General features: G+C 43.9%; 1 protein-coding gene across 1 annotated transcript in view; it reads right to left on the bottom strand.

Annotated features, from left to right (window-relative positions):
- The window catches only part of DIS3L2 (DIS3 like 3'-5' exoribonuclease 2), a 293,641-nt gene that overhangs the window by 248,893 nt on the left and 20,521 nt on the right, over positions 1–24,227 (bottom strand). Inside the window, exons 3-5 of the mRNA XM_020813964.3 lie at positions 8,814–8,972; positions 6,977–7,116; positions 2,848–2,901 (exon numbers count right to left, since the gene is read on the bottom strand). Of these exons, the coding sequence (XP_020669623.3) occupies positions 2,848–2,901; positions 6,977–7,116; positions 8,814–8,972 (353 nt within the window). The remainder of the gene's footprint in view (positions 1–2,847; positions 2,902–6,976; positions 7,117–8,813; positions 8,973–24,227) is intronic.

Here is a 24,227-nt window from a genome sequence, read left to right as displayed (position 1 = left end):
AAGCAGCTTGGGCACGAACATCTAGAGCAATGGTTCCCAACCTTGGGTAACCCAGGTACCTTTGGACTGCAACTCCCAGAAATCTCCACCAGCACAGCTGGTGGTGAAGACGTCTGGGAGTTCCAGTCCAAGAACACTTGGGTTACCCAAGGTTGGGAATCACTGGTCTAGAGAGTCTCTGATTATTTATTTATTTATTTATTTATTTATTTATTTATTTATTTATTTATTTATTTATTTATTTATTAAAGATTTCTATCCCGCCCTTTTAGACAAAGTCTACTCTGATTAAGCATCAGAACAGAGTGGGGCTACATAGCTTCAGCTGTGGAACTGTCACGTTGCCTTAATGACCTTCTGAGGATGACACTAGTGTGAATGTTTCCTTGCCCAGTACCCTGCTCCCCAGCACCTGCCATGTCAGCGTTATGAATCCAGAAGAAGGAATCAATGGGAAAGCTCACAGAGGTTTAAGTGAGCAATAATTATCCATAACAGCCTTCCCCAATCTGTTTCTATGAGATACACTGCACCACAGCTTTCATCAACTACAGCTAGAGATTATGTTGGCCATGAGGGGTGACTCTTTGTGACCCCATGGACCAGAGCACGCCAGGCCCTCCTGTCTTCCACTGCCTCCTAGAGTTGGGTCAAATTCATGTTGGCAGTGTTGATGACCCTGTCCAACCATCTTGTCATCCCCTTCTCCTCTTGCCTTCACACTTTCCTAACATCAGGGTCTTTTCCAGGGAGTCTTCTCTTCTCAAAAGGGAACCAGGTTCAAACTCTCTCTCAACCAAGAAGCTCGCTGGAAGACCTTGGGGGTAGTCTCTCAGATCAAGCGCGTCACGGGGTTGTTCTGAGACTCAAAGGGGGAAGGAGAGCACTAAAACGTGCACACTGCACTGTAATGCTATGAGCTGAGCTTAGCACAACAACGTCAGTTGCTTTTCACAGACACACACTTCCAAAATCTCTCTTTCTCAAACAGTGGACTCACAGAGTGGAGAAGACAGAGGTAGATACACCAAGTCAACTTGAAAGACACTTCACAAAGTACACATGGTTTGGCATTCCAAAGCAACAACTCCACACACATTTCTTTGAGATCAAGTTTACAAATTAGCTCATGCAGCAAATCAGAAACCGAGAAGCCCATTTGCTTTGGGGAGCTTAACTTCAAGTCAGGGGAAAATCTGTGAGCCATCTGTAAGCGTAATCATAAAACTCTTGGTTGACAGTTAACCGGTGGTCTCCAATCTGGGCTCAGCTGGCATCAGCAGGTTCAGAACAAGCATCATCACTAGCAAACCTTGGAAATTATTTGTTGGTTCCGATTTGTTAAAATATAATCCATTATTTTTTTGCTTAGCAACACAATGCCAGTAATTTGATGTTTTAATTTAATTTACTATTTTCCATTCACATTACCATTGGTACGATTTTTTTCTCATTAATCATCACTAAGTCATAGCTATGCCTTGCTTCCTAAGAAGCCACAAACTGGGTTGTTTCCCCTTCTTTGTTACCAATTATTTTCCATGATAATTTACTTAACTGAATCCTTCTAAAAAGCCCTTACTATCTATGGGGCAACAGGAAGAGTGATTCCAACCCAGGACAGAAAAAGTCAATCAGAAGTTGGGATTTAAAAACTCAAGTAGTGGATAACATCCGCTTGTTTGCTACTGGATAAATATATGCTGTCCCCTTTTTAAATTCATTTTAATACAGTGCCCAGTGCTTGATTTTGGAATTAAAAAAGGCAACACATTCCTTGCCCCTGACTATCTTTTTCAATGGGGAAAAAAACAAATCTATGTGAAAGTACACCACAGTAACAGAGATGTCCACAAATTAGTAACATTGAATTAGCTTAGTATTAAGTAAGGAGGACTGGCAGTGGTCTCCTTCATTGGCAGTAACTTCCTTTTTGCCAGATAATTCAACAGAGAAACGTTTAGGTCTCCAAGGGGACCCTCTGTGCAACAAAACAGCCCAAATATTTAGAATCAGAAGATGACAGGCAGAGCTTAGAAAGAAGACACAAAAGGTACAGGATAATAATAAAAACACTGCTTTGTTGCACATTGATTATTAATTTTGATATCAGGTGTGGTTTTCCAGGGCAAATGGCTACAGAATGTGTTGTTCATTTTAGTTCAAGACTAGTTAGCGAGGTTTAAATGTTACTTTAAAAGAAAAAAAATCATATTTATTTCTGTTCTGTTTATCTTATTGTTACCTAAGCAACCGTAATAGCTTGCATCATATTTGTAAGATATTAAATGTAAACCTGTGTACCAGTACACACATGCACACACACACACAGAGAGAGAGAGAGAGAGAGAGAGATTGTCTGTGCAAGCATATGTGACACACACAAAAAACACTCCAAAATGAAAACAAAAAGCAAAAACATTTTGACACCTTATAACTAATTGCTATATTTTAATGTGAGCATTCATGGATCAGGAAATAAGAGTGAGGCTATAGGACTGCCATATTTACACACTGCCCCGTGACCAGATGAGGATCCAGATAATGGACAATGTTACGAATGAACCATCACTAACAAATCATTGTCGCTCGCATTTTTAAACCTCCTGTTCCGAGTCCTGACCATTCATTAGGGCCAGAAGCTCAGAACCTTCAGTATCCTATCTCCGTTCATTACCTCGCAGTTCAGCTGCCATGGATCAGAAGATGGGCAGGAGTGATATCAGACCAACGTCAAAAGACAGCCCATGTTCTCTGACTATCTCAGGATTTAATTTCTTGATGCTCCATCCAGAGTAAAGATGTGTTTGTTGACGGGCTAGCTTTACAGAAGTAGGGATTACTTACGGGAGATGGAACGAAGGCCTCGTGGTACTTCTTGGGGTTTATTCTTAAGGGTCCCTTTAAAAAAGAAAAGAAGAAAGAGAAGCATTGGAATTAGACCTCAGAGGAGAATTCAACTGAACCCCATACCAATAACCTCTACAGCAGTGGTGTCGAACTGTGGTCCTCCAGATGTTCTTGGACTTCAACTCCCAGAAGCCTTCACCACCACCTCTGCTGGCCAGGATTTCTGGGAGTTGAAGGCCAAGAACATCTGGAGGGCCACAGTTCGACACCACTGCTCTACAGAGTTAGCATGCCATTTCTTATACACAGAGGCAGAATCATCATCACCAGGAAAAAAACAACTCACGATGAAGTTTCTACAAAACCAGTAAAAAAGAGTGACACTTTTGAAAAGTGATTACGCAGCTGCAAAAGGGGTACAGCCAGACCCAGGTGAGTAACCACGGGCCCTTCTGGGGTCCCAACTTTGTACACATGTGCACCCTGGGGTTTCCCAAACAGCCACTGGCTTTTCTCCTCATTACACCACCCTCTGGGAACTTTTTATTTGTCACCTAGACGCACACAGCCCTAGACCTGTTATAAATGTGTTTTCTCAGGTGTCGTTACCCACAATTTATTTATTTATTTATTTATTTATTTATTTATTGGATTTATACACCGCCCCATAGCGCTACAAGCACTCTCCGGGCGGTTTACAATTTAATTATACAGGCTACACATTGCCTCCCCAGCAAGCTGGGTACTCATTTTACTGACCTCGGAAGGATGGAAGGCTGAGTCAACCTTGAGCCGGCTACCTGGGATTTGAACCCCAGGTCGTGAGCACAGTTTTAGCTGCAGTACAGCGTTTTAACCACTGTGCCACGAGGCTCTTCAAGAAGAGCTTTAAGTCAAATTATTCTACCACTTTGGTCCCAGCCACTAAAGAGATGTATCCCCTGTGAGTTTCTCTGAAATTGAACAAGACTCTCATAGGGAAAGAGGTTCTCCCATTGCTGGCCCGGACAGTGTGATGGAAAACAGCCCTGGCAACACATTAAATCAAAAGCATCCGAAGAAAAGACGTTCAAGAGCTTTCCTCTAGTTTTATGTAAAACATGTAAAGCTTTTACATACTGTACATGGTGCCGTTAAAAAGAAAAAAGGAGCTAAATTTTAACACGAGGGCTTTTAAATGTACATTTTCGTTTAAGGCTTAAGCTTTAAAAATCATTCTGTTGGTAACGGAAAATAATCTTGAGACTCTTCCTGAAGTGTTATTTCCACATAAATCGCTTGGTTTCGTTATCTTCTTCCTACTTCTTTTTCTGTATTTTTGTGTGTGCTTTTTTTAAAATTGGAAGAATTCTGAAAATAGGTGAACCTACAGAGGAATATGCTGATGTATGTGGAAGTGGGCAGCTGTGAGAGTTTTTCATCACACAACAGATTTGATTTAAACATGAATTTTTAAAATGGGTGTTCCTTTAAATTGTGATTTAAATCCATCTGATTTTTTTAAAAAAATCATTGATTTCTATCCACCCTGCTCATGAGTCGCTGTGTTGGAGGACCACTGAATCATGTGTACAAGGTACAGCGTTCGCTGAAACTGCAGACATTCATAAGAGAGAAGATTATTTTGAAGCTATTTTATCTAAGCATTTTTCTGTCTTCTTCAGATCTGTCAGTAAGATCATGACCTCCTTAGCCTTATGTGCCATTTAATTACAGAACAAGATTTTGGCCACTCTGTGTAAAGCCTGGCTCCCAGCCCTGAAAAATACAGCCTGCAAAAAGGTCAACAAACTCTACCCAGACACAAGGACCAGCAATCACTGCACACAAAAGACCAGCAAACGACACCCATCAATCACAGTGACAGATAATCTCTCCTCCTTATCACAACAATACACCCACACACAAAAACACGCTGGTCACCATAATCACCCATCTCCTGAAAAGGACAAAAGCTGATCCCACAGGTATAAATACTCAACTATCCCACAAACTGCACCAGAGCACAGACAGAGTTCCAACTCCAGTCCTCTGAAGATGCCGGCCACAGAGACTGGTGAAACGTTAGGAAAAAAAACCTTAAGAACACGGCCAAACAGCCTGAAAAACCTACAACAACCATCGGATCCCGGCCATGAAAGCCTATGAAAATCAAGAAATACTATTCTGTGCTGACTCTCCTGAAATTAAACTAGGCTTCCAAACGGCACCCGCAGCTCCAATTGGTGGAAAGGTGGGATAGAAATGGCGAAAATAAATACGTCCAACAAAAATTTAAATACCTAACCCTTATGCTTTATTGTCTTTGGTGCTTTTGCTGCGCTAAAGAGAGGGACTTCCCTTGTTCCTCTTCGAAAGCAGATGGGCCTTATTATCTGTGCCTCTGAAAATCCTATTTACAATGCTGTGCATTTCACGCTGTGATATCATATCTGGAACCAGCCGCTCTCCCCATCTGCAAGGAACAACTGTTCTCACATGTGCATCAGGGCCAGGACTCTGGCTGCAGAATCTCATGATGTCATCCTCAACCCCCATTACTTAACAATCTCGCACAAACAATAGCTGCTATATTTATCAGTGTGTGCTGCTTCTTTTTCCCCCCAAGTATGTAAGAAGAGACACTTCTTTCAAAAGGACAGGGGGAAGGCTACATATCAAGATTCTCCTGATTGCATAAATCAGGAGAATCTTAGACCTATCCTTCAGTATCTGTACTTTAAATTTTTTTAGAGGCCCTACATCTCAGTTGGCTCACTTTCTCCATCTACAACCACAATCATGCCCACAGGGTCAGAAGGCATCCATGTAGTCAGACAGCACCCTTAAGATCTGCTGGACTACAGCTCCCAGAGTCCCCAATTAACATGACGTCTGGCTCTGTAGTCCTGGGAAATGCTGGGGATACAGAAAGCATGGCTAGCAAGGAATCCATGCTACTTGCATGGGGGGGGAGGGGCTAACAAAGGGAAGATCTCCAAAAGGCTGGGCTTGCATGAAAATAAACAACCACTTTGTGGTTTTGTGACTGTTGTTTCTGCATTTTTGTGCCTCTCGGCTGCTGTTAGGATTACAAGTTACAGAGGCTGGACTGCCTTAAGACATTGAGACTAATCCTAACCCTTTCTTAAGACCATACAATCAACGTCTCAAGCTGCTCTGACATACCCTTCCTAAGGCAAACTTTGCATGAATGAGTTCTCTGAGCCATCCAAGACTGGGTGTTCCACCATTCATCCTCATCATCTTAGAATGGCAGAGCTGGAAGGGACCTTATGGATCATCCAGTCCAGCCCCTGGTCTAGAAGGCCCAGTGGGGGACTCGAATTCCCGACTTCTGGCTCTACAACCAGAGACCACTCAGCTATCCACCTTAGCAGGTCAGACCAGCAAATGAGAAAGAAAGAGAAGCAAAAGACAAAACCACCCGCTTTCCACGGCTACCAAGCATTTTCTCTACTACCAAAAGCATTCCCAAAGACGTTGACCACCATGGTTGATCCGATGAACCCCATAACACTTTTCAAATCCTTAAAAGGCTGTCACAGAGGAAGGGCAGGAGGTGTTCCCACGGCACGCAATAATGGGCTCAAATTACAGGAAGCCAGCTGCCGGTTGAAGATCAGGAAAAACTTCCTAACTGTTAGAGTAGTACAATGGAAGAAATTACCCCAAGGTGTGGTGACTGCTCCAGCACTGGAGGCATCCAAAAATAAATTTAGACCATCCCCTGGCAGATATCCTTTGATTTGTATTTCTACATTGAGCAGGCGAGTTGGACTCGATCGCCTTATAGGTCCCTTCCAAATTCTATCTCTCTCCTTTTGTCAGGATAGTGCCGCTCCACTTCAATGTCACCCTAACAGCTGAGGAATCATGGGAGCTGTAGTCCCCAGAAAAACAAGTTTTCCTTAATCTGCTTAACCAACTGAGCCTCAGGTATGTTTGTAGGTCTAGCTAAGAGCTTCATTCAAAGGGGAAAATGTAGGAAGGAAAACGGTCCTGGGAGACTGGAGATCTGCCTCCGTTATCGTATCCCCAGATATCAAGTGACTTCAGGGATGGCAACTAGTCCCACCCAACCCACCACGTCCGCACACCATCCAACACTCTAAGCTCCAAGCACCTGGATGAGCATCTTCCTTTTCAGACCTGCAGAGACATCTTCCCTCGACAGGTAGGTTTCAAATATTTTCTTCCTCCCCCGGGTTGGCTTAGTGCGGTTTTTTCTCTCGCCAGGGGTTGAATCAGCAGAGTAGAGACCTCCTGAAAGCAAAACCACAGTCACTGGCTTTCCATTCTTTTTATGACTTTACAAAGACCCGCAGCCCAGCACAGATATTATCACAGGATGAAGGAAGCTCAATTTTCCAGCAAACCAGAATTTTTACTGCTATTTAAACATAATGTTACCCCAAAAATGATGCTTTTTTAATGGCAGCAAAACTGCTTCTTGGTCCAAAAGCAGAATGCAGCTCTCAAAGCTTCTAAGGCAGTGGTTCCCAACTTTGGACCAGCCAGGTGTTCTTGGACTGCAATTCCCAGAAGCCTTCACCATCAGCTGTCTTGGTTAGGGTTTCTGGGAGCTGTAGTCCAAGAATGCCTGGACTACCCAAGGTTGGGAAACACTGTTCGGAGGCATCTTTGCATTGGAGATTTGATTCAGTAAAACATTATTGCTATACTATTATGGCCATGTCTGTGTTCTCAGCGCACTGCATGTATTAATAATCCAGCTCTCTGTAACACCATTCAGATACTGAATTGCTGTCTACCTTGACAGAGTCTGGCCTCTGTCCCATAAACAATTCTTGGCATTCCTGTGACAGCTGGTTCTCACCTATAAAGACCTAAAAAACTTGGGTCCAAGCTATCTCAAGGACCGTGTCTCTCATTGTGGACCTGTTCAGGTGTTAAGATCAGGAGAGGCCTTCCTCTCAGTCCCAACACCTTCACATGTGTATTTGGTGGGGACTTGGGAGGCCAATTTGTTGCTGCTCTCAGATTTTGGAACTCCCTACCACAGGAGGCCCGCCTGGCCCTATCTTTACTGTCCTTCTGCAAACAGGCAAAGTCCTTTCTCTTCAGGCAAGCTTTCTTGTAATTACTGGCTGTCTGAGTGTGGGGGTGGGGGAATTTTGTACCTTACTGCTTTGAATGTGTTTTGGTGTTGCTTACGTTTTTAGTATGGTGTTAACTTTGATCTTTTTTAGTATTTGTATACTCACTTTTATTAGCTTTAAATACTGTCATTTAATGATGCAAACCACCTTGGATACTTTTTAAGGAGAAAGGTGGAGTAAACATATTTTAAATAAATAAATATTACCTGCATCCTCACCTTGACCTAAATCTTATCACTCTGCAATAAATACAGGGGACGTGTAGTTGTATTCCTGGGCCTGAAGAAGTGGATTTTGATACGTAACAGCTCACATTGAAATAAATTGGTTAGTATTTAAATTACTACAATATTTTGTATGTGTGTCACACACACAGAGAGACACTTTTCCTTTGCCAACAGTTATTATATTTGTGATCTATACAGCTTTTGGTTTCTGGCACTTGTCGTTTTTATGATCTGCTACCTGGAACCAGTCTTCGGTTTTGACGCTGGTCTGCAGGGGCCTGCTGCCAAAATGTCACACCAAACCGACATCAGCCATTTAAGAGCAAACCAAAATGTTTGTCCCTATAATAGGGGTTTTCCCAGTCTACCGTGGAAATTTCGCAAAAGGAGAATGAATATTTTTCTATCACATTCCTGCACATCCACACTGACTGACAATCCAGACTCTCAAATTGCTTAAATAAAAAAGTAGAATCGCAAACAGTAGTAAGAACAAGGACGAAACGAGTCTATCAGTACAATTCCACGTGCGGCATCCGAAAATGCTCGATTCCAGCTTATCTTTGACCAGCAGCCTTCCTTTCCCGACCGCACACAACTGCCCAGGACTTACCTCTGGGAGTTCCCAACTGCCGGAGACTCATTCTGCCCTCCGAGCTACTCATGTTGTCTGGGTAGGATTCGGATAGTTGCCGCCTCCTCTCTGCATTTGGGGGGACTCTGGAAGACTCCGAACTGTTTCTGGTCCTTGCCGAGCCTCTCTTGTCTGTGCCTAAACAACCAAAACAGCAAGTGCTAATACGGTGGAGGAGGCTGGAGGCTTTCATCATCACAACAACAACATCTCACCTCTGGAAGAAACATACTTCAGGGGGCCCCCGCAGTTACTGGGACTTTGGGAACAGCATCTTTTTAAAATTAATTTTATAGAAAATGAATACAGTGGTGCCCCGCATAGCAAGGTTAATCCGTTCCGGATTAACCCTCGCTATGAGGAAACATCGCTAAACGGGACGCAAAATGCCATTGGAACGCATTAAACTTAGTTTAATGTGTTCCAATGGCTTCTATACTCACCGTTAAGCGAAGTTTCCTCATAGCGCCGCCATTTTCGCGCCCTCGGTAAGCGAGGGCAGGGCGCGAAAATGGTTGCGGCGACCATTTTGGGTCATCCGGTGGCCATTTTGGAGCCGCCGAACAGCTGATTTCCCAGCGTCGCAATGCGAAGATCGGTAAGCGAAACGCTTACCATTTTGGCCATAGAGGCCATCAGTAAGCAAACGCATTAGCGATCTCAAAAAAGAGATCGCTATGCGATTTCGTCATATGGTGCGCTCGTTAAGCGAGGCACCACTGTAATGACAGCACTAACATAGAATGTGTATACATACAATACATCTATAATTCCCCTCCTGTGCTGCCCTCACCCTTGGAACTAGGTAACCAAAATATCCTTTTAATCCCTTTTTACCCAATTCCACTCCAAAAAATACATAGATTCTTCTTTCCCTTTCAACAAAGACATGTTTCAGACATGTTACAAATTCTATTCCTCTTTAAAATCATTATATTTAGTCATTACCCTTCTTACTTTAATTTCACATATTAGTTTATCATTAATTGCTAAATTCCACATTTCTTTGTACCAGTCTTCAAGATTAATTTGCTTATCACATTTTCAAATTCTTTGGAAATTATTAATAATAATTATTATTAATACTAATTAAACAACAACAACAACAACTCGCCTCTGGAAGAAACACACTTCAGTGGTCCCTGTAGTCACTGGGGCTTTGGGAACAATATCAATAAATTTCACACAGTTCTATAAGCAGTTGCCGATCTCAGAAATTACACCACCCTCAGAGCTACAAAAAACGGCAATATTAGGAACAACATACATACTGCATCGATATTTAACAGATACTTAGCTTTTTGGTTAAAACTTGTATATGTTATATAAAACCAGTCAATGTTTTTATAATTTTGACTGTGCCTGGAGTTTTTGAATGATTATGACGATTAACAACAACAACAGGGCTCAATACCAGCAAGGTGCTGTACTTTATAGGTGGGGGAGGCTGGTGAAGTCATCAACTCGCACTGCTAAAGCTTATTAATTAAATGTTTCCAAACACACTCTCACACACCCCAAATCCTCCCATTTGAGATTCGGGGGCTCTCTAGGAGCCCCTTCCATCCTTCGGAAGCCTTTAATGGTCAAAAAGCACCATCAGAGTGCCACCACTGGAATCGGGACCCCCAGAAACTATCTGGTGGTGATTTTTGGCCATGAAAGGCTCCCTCCCCGACAAAGCTCATAAAGGCTTCTCCAGAGCAAAGGAGAGTCTTGTGGGCCTCAAAACCTCACGGGGGGGGGGGGGGGGGCGGGCGAGAGGAAGCATTTAATCAGGCCCTTCCCCAGTGTTGTCAGCAAACAGCCCCAGGGCCTCCTCAGCTCAGGAAAAGTTGCCTCATAGATCCACTGAGTAGAACGCAAGTCAACAAAGCTCTCCTCAGCTTGCTGGCGCCATCTTCTATCCCCTGCCAGGTGGGTCCTCACAAAGCCGCCGGGACTGGCAAGCAGCCCATCATAGGCTTTCCAAAGCCCTTCATGTAGAGACACCAAAACTGACACCGGGGCCCCGTCTGCATGCAACAGAAGTGCCCTGCCCTTCTTTCTGGATATTCTGTGAAAGAATTCATTTGGGTTTTTTGTCGGACCTTAGAAATATTACTTTTCAACTTTGTTGTTGTTTAGTCATTAAATTGTGTCCGACTCTTCATGACACCATGGGCCAGAGCACGCCAGGCCCTCCTGTCTTCCACTGCCTCCCGGAGTTGGGTCAAATTCATTTTTGGTCGCTTCGATGACCCTGTCCATCCATCTCGTTCTCTGCTTTCACACTTTCCCAACATCAGGGCCTTTTCCAGGGAGTCTCCTCTTCTCATGAGATGGCCAAGGTATTGGAGCCTCAGCTTCAGGATCTGTCCTTCCAGGGAGCACTCAGGGTTGATTTCCTTCAGAACGGATAGGTTTGTTCTCCTTGCAGTCCAGGGGATTCTCAAGAGCCTCCTCCAGCACCACAATTCAAAAGCATCAATTCTTTGGCGGTCAGCCTTCTTTATGGTCCAGCTCTCGCTTCCCATACATCGCTACTGAAAAAACCATAGCTTTGACTATTCGGACCTTTGTCGGCAAGGTCATGTCTCTGCTTTTTAAGATGCTGTACTTTTCAACTACAATTCCCATAATCCCCCTCTCAGCCAGCATGGCAAACAGCTGGAAGAATGTGAGCATCACAATTTTTTTTAAAAAAAGAGTTAATATTGCATGCTCTAATTTTGGGACTTGTACGGCATTGCTTTGTGGCTTGTTCTCTTCAAACACCTGATACAAAGGGAACAGTGGCAGTCCGGTTCATAAAGAATAAATGCATTGACCACATTGGGGCTGCCTGGATGGAGAAGAGAGCACCTTTTCAAGCCACCAGAGCAGAGACAGGGAAGCTGTGACCCACACACACACACACTTTGTACAGTGGGGCAGATTTCCATGATGCTACCCTGTTTCCCTGAAAATAAGACCTAATCTGAAAATAAGCCTTAGTAGGATTTTTCAGGATGCTTGTCATATAAACCCTACCCTCCAAAATAAGCCCGTTAAGTGAAACCCCGCCCTCCATCCTTGTGCAGCAACCAGAAGAAGATGACATGACTGTAAAATAAAACATCCCCGGAAAATAAGCCCTAATGCGTTTTTTGGAGCAAACTTTAATATAAGACCCTGTCTTATTTTCTGAGCAACAGGGTATTATAGATTTCTTTACTAAATGTAATTTTGTCGCTTAAGCCTGCAGTGCACCTTGAGCACTCTCTCTTAACAGAAAGGTGGAGCATAAAATAATCTTAAATCTTGCAACTGCACAGCTGGACAGGATCCTATGGATCATCAAGTCCAGCCCCAGTCAAGGAGGCAACAAGGGGGGATCAAACTCCTGACCTCTGGCACAGTCTTTTGATGAAAACGGCATTGTTTGTTCTGTTTGATGCAACCCAGGATTATGCAACAGCTTTCTCAGCGTAGCTAAAATGATGGGAGTTGTAGTCAAACACACTGGTTTGTGTGCAGGGCATTCATAACAGGGCAAGTGCCACCCAGCCAGAGCCACCTGCCACAAGGAATAACAGAACACAATCATATGTGGTCCATTAAAAACTCCGTTTCTCATGCAAAGTCTTTTTTTTGGAAACTCCGCTGTGCAAGAGATGAGACATTTCCACAGATTTTGGAAAAACTATTTTCTAGACAGAATACAAGTCTCCAAATCCCCTCTTAAACAATACAAGGATTCTGGGGCTGTAGTTCAAAAAGTAACTTTGCCACACTCTGTATTCCCATATGCAGAAAATTGTACTCTTGCAGGCCCCTGTCATAAAGCAGGGAGTTACCATTTTTGCTTTTCTTTCTTTTTCTTTCTTTCTTTCTTTCTTTCTTTTTTAATCCCGCTTTTCATCTTCTTTTTAACATTCATCCCATTTAGGTAAAAAAAATGTTACCAGAACAGATAAAGGGGCATATATGCAAGCAATCATTTTAAACTTTTTAATATGTAAGACACAAAACTCAAGATGTCAGTGACGTAAAGGGTTGAAGAGTTGAAGAGGCAGCCATCAAAGACGGGAGTCTAGTGATGTTCTGCTCTTGGTCACCAACCGTGTAATGGGGGGTGAGGGAGAGAGAGAGAGTTTGTCCATAAATTAAAAAAAAAACAAGAGGAAGTCTTTAAAGAAGAAGAAAAAAGGGGGATTCTTTTTAAAAGCCTCCCAGTAAACAATAAATAAGATCAATAAAAGTAGACACTTACCAAAGACATTCATATCCTAGCAACCAAACTGCAAACTGATGGGGACATAAGAAGGGATAGGAAGGAGATGCTCTGGGGCCAAAACAAGCATGGGACCGCAAAGATTAGTTGCGCAACACGAAAAAGGATACTCAGTCCTTCTCCACTACATTATCTACCCAACTGCCCCACGCCTCCCAGTGGATTTCAAGTAACTTTGGAGGGTGAGGATGGCGGTGAAGTATCTCAGTTGGGGAAATGCCACAGAAAGTACTCAAACGGCCGGATGTATCTGTAGGACTATGTAAATGTACTGTATCTAGAAGTAGGCATCTTTCAGTCTCGAGAGACGATGATCATGTGCTCTGTATGGAGAACTTGGAACAGCATCTCGTGTTGCTGAGAAGGCCAATTCGAGAGTGACCATCCCTTCCACACTGAAGACAAATACAATCTGTCCCCTCTCCAGCTGGTTTCGGGACTGCCTCTTTGCCTCGGCCTGCTGGACAAGGGTCTCTTCAAATTGGGAGAGGCCATGCTGCACTGCCTGCCTCCAGGCTGGATGCTCAGAGGTCAAGGTTTCCCATCTGTTGAGGCCCATTCCTAAGGCCTTCAGATCCCGCTTGCAGATCTCCTTGGATCGCAGCTGTGGTCTCCCTCTGGGGTGATTTCCCTGCACTAATTCTCCATACAGGAGATCTTTCAGAATCCAACCATCAGCCATTCTCACAAGATGCCCAAGCCAACATAGATGTCACTGTGTCAATAATGTATACAGTGGTGGCTCGCAAGACGAATTTAATTCATTCCGCGGTTAATGCTGTCTTGCAAAAATTCATCTTGCGAAACGCGTTTTCCCATAGAAATGCATTGAAATCTAATTAATGCATTCCTATGGGCGAAAAAAGTCAGAACAAAGTCAAATTTGGCTTACAAAGGTTTTAGTAGGTGCTCTTTAAAACCATACATATTGTGCAGATGATTTTTAAAATGTCAATAAAAAAACTTTAACTTTTTAAACATCATAGAAAAACATATAAAAATCAGCAAACGTGAGGCAGGAGCAAAAAACGGAAAACATTTGTCTTGCAAAGCATGGCCATAGGAACATTTGTCTTGAGAGTCATCAACCCCCATTGCCAAAACCATTTGTCTTGCGAGTTTTTTGTCCTGTGAGGCATTCGTCTTGCGAGGCACCACTGTACTTGCTAACAATTCCAGCTCATACTAGGATACTCTATTCGGAACTTTGTCCTGCCAGGCGAGACCAAAAATCTGTCGGAGGCAACGCATATGGAACATGTTCAGCTTCCTCTCCTGCCATGCACAAAGGGTCCAAGACTTGCTGTGGTACAGGAGTGTGCTCAGGACACAGGCTCTATAGATCTGGATCTTGGTATATGCCGTCAGCTTCTTATTAAGCCATATCCTCTTTGTGAGTCTAGAGAATATGGTAGCTGCTTTGCCAATGCATTTATCCAGCTCAACATCTAGAGAGAGGGTGTCACAGATCGTTGAGCCAAGGTACAAAGTCATGAACAACCTCCAATTCTTGTGTGGAGATGGTCATAGAGGGAGGTGAGTCCACGCCCTGGCCCACGGCTTGTGTTTTCTTCAGGCTGACTGATAATCCAAGGTCTCTGCAGGCCTTAGAAGTCCTGCTGGGCAGATTCTCAGCATCCTTGAGGAGCATTATGGGTGACCAAGTAAGCGCTTGCATATTGTATACTGCACAATAGCAGGGAACAGTGCAAGGGCCACGTGAAACAGCACGGGGGCCTTGTGTTTAACACATGTGCTGTAGAACATTGTTAGCCTAATCGACTGATTTTCCCACTCAAAGGAAGCCACGATCCTGATTTCCACCACAGACCACTTTCCCTGGTCAAAGAATGGCGACATATGAGATGGCTTATGATGCAGTCAACCCAACAAGTTGTTGCTGTTGTTTAGTCGTGTCCGACTCTTCGTGACGCCATGGACCACAGCACGCCAGGCCCTCCTGTCTTCCATTGCCTCCCGGAGTTTGGACAAAAACCCAACAAATACCTCCTAGGAAAGATTTCAATGCAATTTTCTCCCACATGGAAAACACTGGCATATGTTTGCCATTGGCAGATGACATGGACTTCAGTCCGACTTATGCTTGGGAAGCGCAAACAATACTTACTTCGCCAACCACGGACATGGGATTTCAGGTGACAGCAGAAGGATATGCTGTTTCCTACAGACTTAAATATCCCATGTAGGACAAATGTTAGTGTCATATAACATGAGGCAACATTGCGGTCTCCCCAGCACTGCTGGGGTGATGGGATTTGTAATCAAACACATCTATCTGTCTACCATCTCATGCTTATGACCTCTTCTCAAAGTTGTTAAAAAGGGGGGGGGTGCACTCATAAACAGATTGTGGAAAGGGTTTATTGTTTGTTTCTCTTTATGGTGGAGCTGCAGGTTAAAACGCAGAAGCCCGTGTGCTGCAAGGTCAGAAGACCAGCCATCATAAGATCGAATCCAGGTGACGGAGGGAGCTCCCGTCGCTTGTCCCAGCTCCTGCCAACCTAGCCATTCAAAAGCATGTAAAAATGCGAGTAGATAAATAAGTACCACCTTGGTGGGAAGGTCACGGCGTTCCGTGTCAAGTCGCGCTGGCCACGTGACCACGGAAACTGTCTACAGACAAGCGCTGGTTCTACGGCTTGGAGACGGGGATGAGCACCGCGCCCTAGAGTCGGACATGACCAAACTAAATGTCAAGGGGAACCTTTACCTTTACCTGTCCACCAGAAAGCTTGGGGAAGCTGTCAGAAACTTCCATGAAATCTTTCCAGTCACTATTTCTCTTCAGTCACTTCTCTTTCTAACATAAGGTTTTTGTACACTTATGTGATAAAGGCACATATAATAAGCTCAAAGAATAATAACCACAGGATAAGCTCAAAAGGTAACATCAAATTTGGTCACCAGCATAATGCATTGCATCCCTAATTAGGAAATGTTAGAAGTGGGGGTTTCCTGAACTTCTTGCGAATCTCCCCTAGAAGACACTTTAAATTATCATACCCTCTAAACCCACGGACCTTCCTAGCCACATACGTGAGGAGCAGGGGGAAGAACACAAGCCACTATTTGCTCCACAAATGTGGAGGACAGTTTGTGAAAGGAGACCGGGGAGGGGGGGCTCCTAACTCAAGCTTCTACAGAAGCTGTAAGATGCTGAGGCTCCTAAACTGTAACTCCTGGTGTGAGAATCAGGTTCATCCAGCAAATGTCTCCATAACAAGAATTGATGAATACAAATTGAGCATCAGGAATGGCGATGCACAGAAAACTGTTTCAAATACTTTTAATCTAGCTGAACACTCTGAGCAAGTTGCCATTCTGGAGAGAGAAAAAGTACAAGAATCCAGAAATACAGCTGAGATAAAATATATACAGATCCTTAGAATTCATCTCAGTGCACTCAATATTAGCCAAGGTTTCTCAGGCCATAATCAAATGTAAAACACTACAATAATTGTACTGTGTCTGCTGTTGCTTTTTGTGTTTTGTTTCTTGCCTGATATTCTCTCCTTATATTTCATCAAAAACTATCATCAACCTCTTTTCATTGGCAATGATGGCTAGGGCCAACACTGAAATTCAACACCTGGAGTTGAAATCCAACATCCGTAGGGCCACCTCAGTTCTACATGCACAGAAACCCAGAAACCTGCTCTACTCCAAAACAATTACTCCTCTGATAGACCATTAATTTGGAAAAGAATGCACTCCAATGGGGTAATTCTCATGCTCCTGAAAAACCTTCCATCTGGCACACAACTTCAACTCACGTTCAATCATAAGCAACAACAAAGCAACCAAAGTCTGAGAAAGCAGTGAGTATGTTTCAGTGTCCATTCAAAGTTCTCTTATAATTAAAACGATGGGTTTTTTCACCTGGCGATGAACTTTGAAGCTTTGTTTACATCAGGGTTATTTATGTCTTTAACCCAGATCTCCTAGGGCGAGCCTTGATAGAGGGCTATATGGATCCCAGGTGACACCATAACAAGCACAATCGTGTACTCCAACAGCCAGCTTCTCACAGCATTAAACTGTCCTTTATTATTTTTAATATAATTTAAATCAGAAGTGCTCAAATAAGAAGTCTTCAATTCTTTGTCAACTTTCTAGACAAAAATGCTTCCACCCAGGGTGTATTAAAAATGATTTAAAAAAAAGAAATTAAATCACAGTTTAAATAAAAAAAACAATTTTTAAAATTTAAACAGCAAAAAAAAATATTTTTAAAATTTAAATCTTGATCTAAATCAACCTGAATCAAATCCAGCCTGTTTCTACCCTACAGCCTACTGAGGCTAGACTCTAATAAGGTGTTAGACTCTTTTTGATTTCTTCTGTTCCTACCGGAATGGGGTTTCTTTGTTCCCAATACTAATCACAGGCTATGTACAAAGCAAATTTCAGATATGCGTATTCAGACTTCCACATTTGCTGGCAGGAGCTGGAAGGGAAATAGGAGCAACGCCACAGTACTGATAAAACAAATTAGAACAATTTGCTTTCAGATAATGAGCAGATTTGGACACCTTTTTCCAAGACAGGGAGGCTCCGACATTGTTCCCCTGTATTTCCTGCAGATATGAAGAGGTTAAAAGAGCCAAACTAGAAAGTACAGTAGCAGGACCCCTGTTTAAAGTTTAGATCTGGTCCAATAACATCTAAAATGGGGGAATGGGAAAGGTACCGATTTTTAAATCCAGGGGGAGGGGGCAGGAGGGAACAGTACTTGACCCTTTCCCACCGCATCGCATGAATCCTGATCATTCCAAACTAGACACTTCACTCTGAAGCTCTAGCACTGTAGTTCAGGTGACGACACTGATGTTCATTAGTATGAATCAGAATAATTCTCAGTCAAACCAAGTCCAGTCGTGTCCGACTCTAGGGCGCGGTGCTCATCCTCGTTTCCAAGCCCTAGAGCCAGCGTTTGTCCGTAGACAGTTTCCGTGGTCACGTGGCCAACACGACTAGACACGGAATGCCATGACCTTCCCACCAAGGTAGTACCTATTTGTCTACTCGCATTTTTACATGCTTTCGAACGGCTAGGTTGGCAGGAGCTGGGACAAGCGATGGGAGCTCCCTCCACCATGTGCATTTGATCTTATGACTGCTGGTCTTCCGACCTTGCAACAGAGAGGCTTCCGTGGTTTAACCCGCAGCGCCATCACATCCCTCACAAAAAGGTAAAGGTAAAGGTGCCCCTTGACATTTTTAGTCCAGTCATTTCCGACTCTAGGGGGTGGTGCTCATCCCGTTTTCAAGCCATAGAGCCGCACTTGTCCAAAGACAGTTTCCGTTGCCACGTGGCCAGCGTGACTAGGGAACGTCATTTTACCTTCCCACCGAGGTGGTACCTATTTATCTACTCACATTTGCATGCTGCTAGGTTGATTAGGAGCTGGGACAAAGCGACGGGAGCTCACTGCATCGCATGGATTCAATCTTACGACTGCTGGTCTTCTGACCCTGCAGTACAGGCTTCTGTGGTTTAGCTCAATTACTATTCTTTCTGGAAACAGCAAGAGCAAACCACGCAAAACAGCAAACACAGGTGCCATCATCTGGACCGTGAATCAAACCAAGTATTCTGGAGAGATCAAAAGTGACTAATTTCTTTTATCAAAATAATTTCAGAGATCAAATGTTCTGGTGTGGTGTGTATTTTTTTTTTAAGTTTTTGCAAGAAAGCAGAGACAGCTGTTCATCGGATTGTTTTAAGAAGCACTGGTGAGAATTGGAGGCAAAGGTCTCGGAGGCAAGGCAAAACATATTCAGAGGTACAGGTGTAATGTTCTCAAGGAGTCTCCATTCCAGCTGGATCAGTGACTGCCTCCTGCCAGCTGCAATGGCTTGACAAGGGGATCACACAAACACAAGGAGACGCGCAGGTTTCTCCATGGTTATGGCTCAAAATGGGTACTCAGAGCTTCTACGTTCTGAACACTGTCCATTTCAGAGGCTCGGGGGTAAACAGTGAGTGTGGGGGGCTTCTAAAGAGTAAAACCCTTATCAGACCCAGGAGTTCACCCTAAGCTACACTGGCTGCAGCAGGAACATCATGGCCTACACCCACATTGCAGATTGGATTGTTGTGATGGTTGAATGCATAAGATACCCTGTTTCCCTGAAAATAAGCTAACCAGAAAATAAGCCCTAGTAGGATTTTTCAGGATGCTCGTAATAGAAGTTCTACCCCGAAAATAAGCCCTAGTTAAGTGAAACTCCGCCCTCCCCCATTGTGCAACAACCAGAATATGACATGACTGTAAAATAAAACATACCCTGAAAATAAGCCCTAATGCGTTTTTTGGAGCAAAAATTAATATAAGACCCTGTCTTATTTTCAGGGAAACATGGTAATAGTACCGAACATGATTGGCTCAAATCCTTTTATGTCATTCCATGGGCACAGGTATAATCTAAACCACATCCCTTATGAATACACAGTGGAAGTGAAGAACAGATTTAAGGAACTAGATTTGGTGGACAGAGTCCCTGAAGAACTTTGGATAGAGGCTCGTAACACTGTACAGGAGGCAGCAACAAAAACCATCCCAAAGAAGAGGAAATGCAAGAAAGCAAAGTAGCTGTCCAACAAGGCCTTAGAAATAGCAGAGAATAGAAGGGAAACAAAATGGAAGGGAGATAGGGAAAGTTACAGAAAATTGAGTGCAGACCAAAGAATAGCAAGGAGAGACAAGAGGGCCTTCTTAAATGAACAATGTAAAGAAATAGAGGAAAACAATAGAAAAGGAAAAACCAGAGATCTGTTCAGGAAAATTGGAGATATTAGAGGAACATTTTGTGCAAAGATGAATGTGATAAAGGACAAAAATGGGAGAGACCTCACAGAAACAGAAGACATCAAGAAGAGGTGGCAAGAATACACAGAGGAATTATACCAGAAAGATTTGTATATCCTAGACAACCCAGATAATGTGGTTGCTGACCTTGAGCCAGACATCCTGGAGAGCGAAGTCAAGTGGGCCTTAGAAAGCCTGGCCAACAACAAGGCCAGTGGAGGTGATGGCATTCCAGTTGAACTATTTAAAATCCTGAAAGATGATGCTGTTAAGGTGCTACATTCAATATGCCAGCAAGTTTGGAAAACTCAACAGTGGCCAGAGGATTGGAAAAGATCAGTCTACATCCCAATCCCAAAGAAGGGCAGTGCCAAAGAATGCTCCAACTACCGTACAATTACACTCTTTCACACGCTAGCAAGGTTATGCTCAAAATCCTACAAGGTAGGCTTCAGCAGTATGTGGACCGAGAACTCCCAGAAGTACAAGCTGGATTCCGAAGGGGCAGAGGAACTCGAGACCAAATTGCTAACATGCGCTGGATTATGGAGAAAGCCAGCGAGTTCCAGAAAAATATTTACTTCTGCTTCATTGACTATGCGAAAGCCTTTGACTGTGTGGACCACAGCAAACTATGGCAAGTCCTTAAAGAAATGAGAGTGCCTGACCACCTTATCCATTTCCTGAGAAACCTATATGTGGGACAGGAAGCAACAGTTAGAACTGGCTATGGAACAACTGATTGGTTCAAAATTGGGAAAGGAGTACAACAAGGCTGTATATTGTCCCCCGGCTTATTTAACCTATATGCAGAATACATCATGCGGAAGGCTGGACTGGAGGAATCCCAAACTGGAATTAAGATTGCTGGAAGAAATATTAACAACCTCCGATATGCAGATGATACCACTCTGATGGCAGAAAGTGAGGAGGAATTAAAGAATCTTGTAATGAGGGTGAAAGAGGAGAGTGCAAAAAACGGTCTGAAGCTCAACATCAAAAAGACTAAGATCATGGCCACTGGTCCCATCACCTCCTGGGAAATTGAAGGGGAAGATATGGAGGCAGTGACAGATTTTACTTTCTTGGGCTCCATGATCACTGCAGATGAAGACAGCAGCCACGAAATTAAAAGACGCCTGCTTCTTGGGAGGAAAGCAATGACAAACCTTGACAGCATCATAAAAAGCAGAGACATCAACTTGCCAACAAAAGTCCAAATAGTCAAAGCTATGGTTTTTCCTGTTGTGATGTATGGAAGTGAGAGCTGGACCATAAAGAAAGCAGACCGCCGAAGAATTGATGCCTTTGAATTGTGGTGCTGGAGGAGGCTCTTGAGAATCCCCTGGATTGCAAGGAGAACAAACCTATCAGTTCTCAAGGAAATCATCCCTGAGTGCTCACTGGAAGGACAGATCCTGAAGCTGAGGCTCCAGTACATTGGCCATCTCATGAGAAGAAAAGAGTCCATGGAAAAAACCTTGATGTTAAGAAGGTGTGACGGCAAGAGGAGAAGGGGGCGACAGAGGATGAGGTGGCTGGACAGTGTCTGCAAAGCAACCAACATGAAATTGACACAACTACGGGAGGCAGTGGAAGATCGGAGGGCCTGGCGTGCTCTGGTCCATGGAGTCACGAAGAGTCGGGCACGACTAAACGACTAGACGAGACGTACCAGGAACAACCTCATTCCAAGCTGTCCAAGGCTTTTTTAATATAGTACAGCAAAATTTTGAACTTGGCTCAGTAAGTAATAGCTAGTAAATTTAAGACTGCTGCAATGTGTGAGTGGCTAAGGGACCCACTTAGCTTCCTAACACATCAGACTCATATCACGTGTCAGGCTGATCTTTAGAAGGCTACAGGAATCCACGGATGTTTCATTCCAAAAGTACTCCCTCCGGTTTGCATTCAGAGCTGGGTCATACCTGCTATGCTCAACACATGCTGTTGTAGTAAGTATGCATGCATGCTTAGATGGAAGGACAGATCCTGAAGCTGAGGCTAAATACTTTGGCCACCTCATGAGAAGAGAAGACTCCCTGGAAAAGACTCTGATGTTGGGAAAGTGTGAAGGCAAGAGGAGAAGGATGAGATGGATGGACAGGGTCACCGAAGCGACCAACATGAATTTGACCCAATTCCGGGAGGCAGTGGAAGACAGGAGGGCCTGGCGTGCTCTGGTCCATGGGGTCACAAAGAGTTGGACACAACTAAACAGCAGCAACAGTTGTTTAGTTTAACGACTAAACAACAGCAACATGCTTAGATAATCACCTGACAGATATGCTTTGATTGTACAGTATTCCTGCACTGAGCAGGGGATTGGACTTGATTGCCTTGTAGGCCCCTTCCAACTTCACTGTTCTATGATTCTTCTTAGGCCTAATGCCAAAGGCTGAATTTTCATATCCTCTAATCACAATACTTTCCTATGGAGTGAAATGATATGGTCAACCATCGAGGGAAAAGTGCTTTATACATTTACTGCATACAGACTCTGTGGCAAGCTACTCAAGAACACTGTGGGCAACTACTCTTCGCTTCAGCTGATCTTCTTAGGAAGAAACTGACCAACCTCATAGGCTACAGTGATGCCATTTCCACCTAAGAAGCTTAACCTAGCCCCAACAGCTATGAGATTTTGGGGCTTCAATAAAAGCATATTGCTTTGGAATCACCCACAAGAACTTGGTGCACAGCCTGAAAAAGATGAATTATCATTGAAAGTTCGCTGTTTGTTTGTTTGTTTGTTTGTTTTGTGTCTTCAGTGGTCCAATAAAGGTATCACCTGTTCTACATTTATTTAGAAAAACACCTTATAAAATACTTTTTAAAGGTGCAGACGTCAAACACTACGTCAAGCATTCTGTCTCACACAAGGACGACACCCTCCAAATGGTAACACTATGTACATGATATTGAAAATAAACTGATTACCAAAATTCTGTTCCTCAGTTACACAAAAGGTGTACCTTTTAGCGCTGAATAACTGTAGGTGGGAAAAAAAATCTCTGTACACGTCATCTCCTGCACATCAAATCACATGACAAGGTACATAACAGATCATGCCTATGGAGATTTCTTAAGCTGCAGCTAGACTTGAATGTTTTGTATTCATATCTAGAGACACAAGGGCCCCCAAAACTAGGCATTCTCCATGTAGCCAGCTGAGCTGCTCCCGTGGATGTTGCTCTGTGGTAGGTGGCTTCTGTCAGTACGAGTATCCACTGGGAGAATTACACACCACAGCCAGCCAGGTTAATCAATGGCTTCTGGGAGTTAGGGTACAAAAAGTAACCTCCCCAGGCTAACACAAATTTCTAGCCACCCACTTTGTAACACCTAGAACCGAAGGATCCCCAAAGCCAGATACCATCCACACAGCTGGCTGAGCATCAGGCATGCTACAGAGGCGGGCAGGCAGTGTTTTGGAAAAAGCCCATCTGCTCACACAATAGGATGGTAACCGGCACAGAACGAGCACACAGGAGACAGACCTCCATGTGCGGATGGATCTAGGTTCACCCTCTAATATTGCAACAGAAGCCCTGGAAACTCTGTGCAGAGACTCTGGAACCATCCTGGGCATGCTAGCTGGACGATGATGGGAGCGGCAGCCGAAAGAGGCAACTTTCCCAAGCTTATGCAGGCATCAGAGCCTTAAAGCGAGGCCCAAAAATACACACATTATTCTGGCAGCCCCGTTGCGCCTTGGCCACGAAGGCCATTTAGTAGCAGGGGGCGAAAAGTTTATCAAAACAGTTCCCGCGCTCCAGCTGAGCGCAATGGCAACATCTGCATCGTCAGGGAGGGGCTGTGGCACGCCAATGGTTTTTCAGGACTCTCCGTGAACTTGCTCCACCCTGGTTGTGACCCCAAGGCCACCTCCTCAGCCTGGGAGCCGGCCTCTGTCCGTGCCGACTCTGGCTCTGGGCTTCTCGAAAGAGACACTCAGCTTCCAGCTGCTACATTTCCCCCCCCAAAAAAAAACCCTCCCTTGCCCTGGGACACCATCCGAAATGTCCCGCTTTCCCCTTCGGCCAAGGGAAGGCCCGCCCAGCCCTATAAAAAGCTTCAGAGATGCTGCATAAAAGACACCAGCAAAAAGAAACAAGAGAATCCAGGAAAGAAAACAAAAAACAGGGCCAAAGATATTGCTTTGTTTCCTTTGGACGTATAAGAGAAAAGAAAGATGAGAGGCAGCTCTTTAAAAAGCTCCCTAGAGAAAGGCAAAAGGCAGCCTCAAGCGTCAAATATATAACGGGACTTCTGAATCTTGGTACCCAGTGTGAAGTGGGATAC

The sequence above is a fragment of the Pogona vitticeps genome, chromosome 3, assembly GCF_051106095.1.
Source record: "Pogona vitticeps strain Pit_001003342236 chromosome 3, PviZW2.1, whole genome shotgun sequence".
Lineage (NCBI taxonomy): Eukaryota > Metazoa > Chordata > Lepidosauria > Squamata > Agamidae > Pogona > Pogona vitticeps.
Note: the sequence above shows the minus strand (reverse complement) of the source record. Positions and strands in the feature narration are given on the sequence as shown.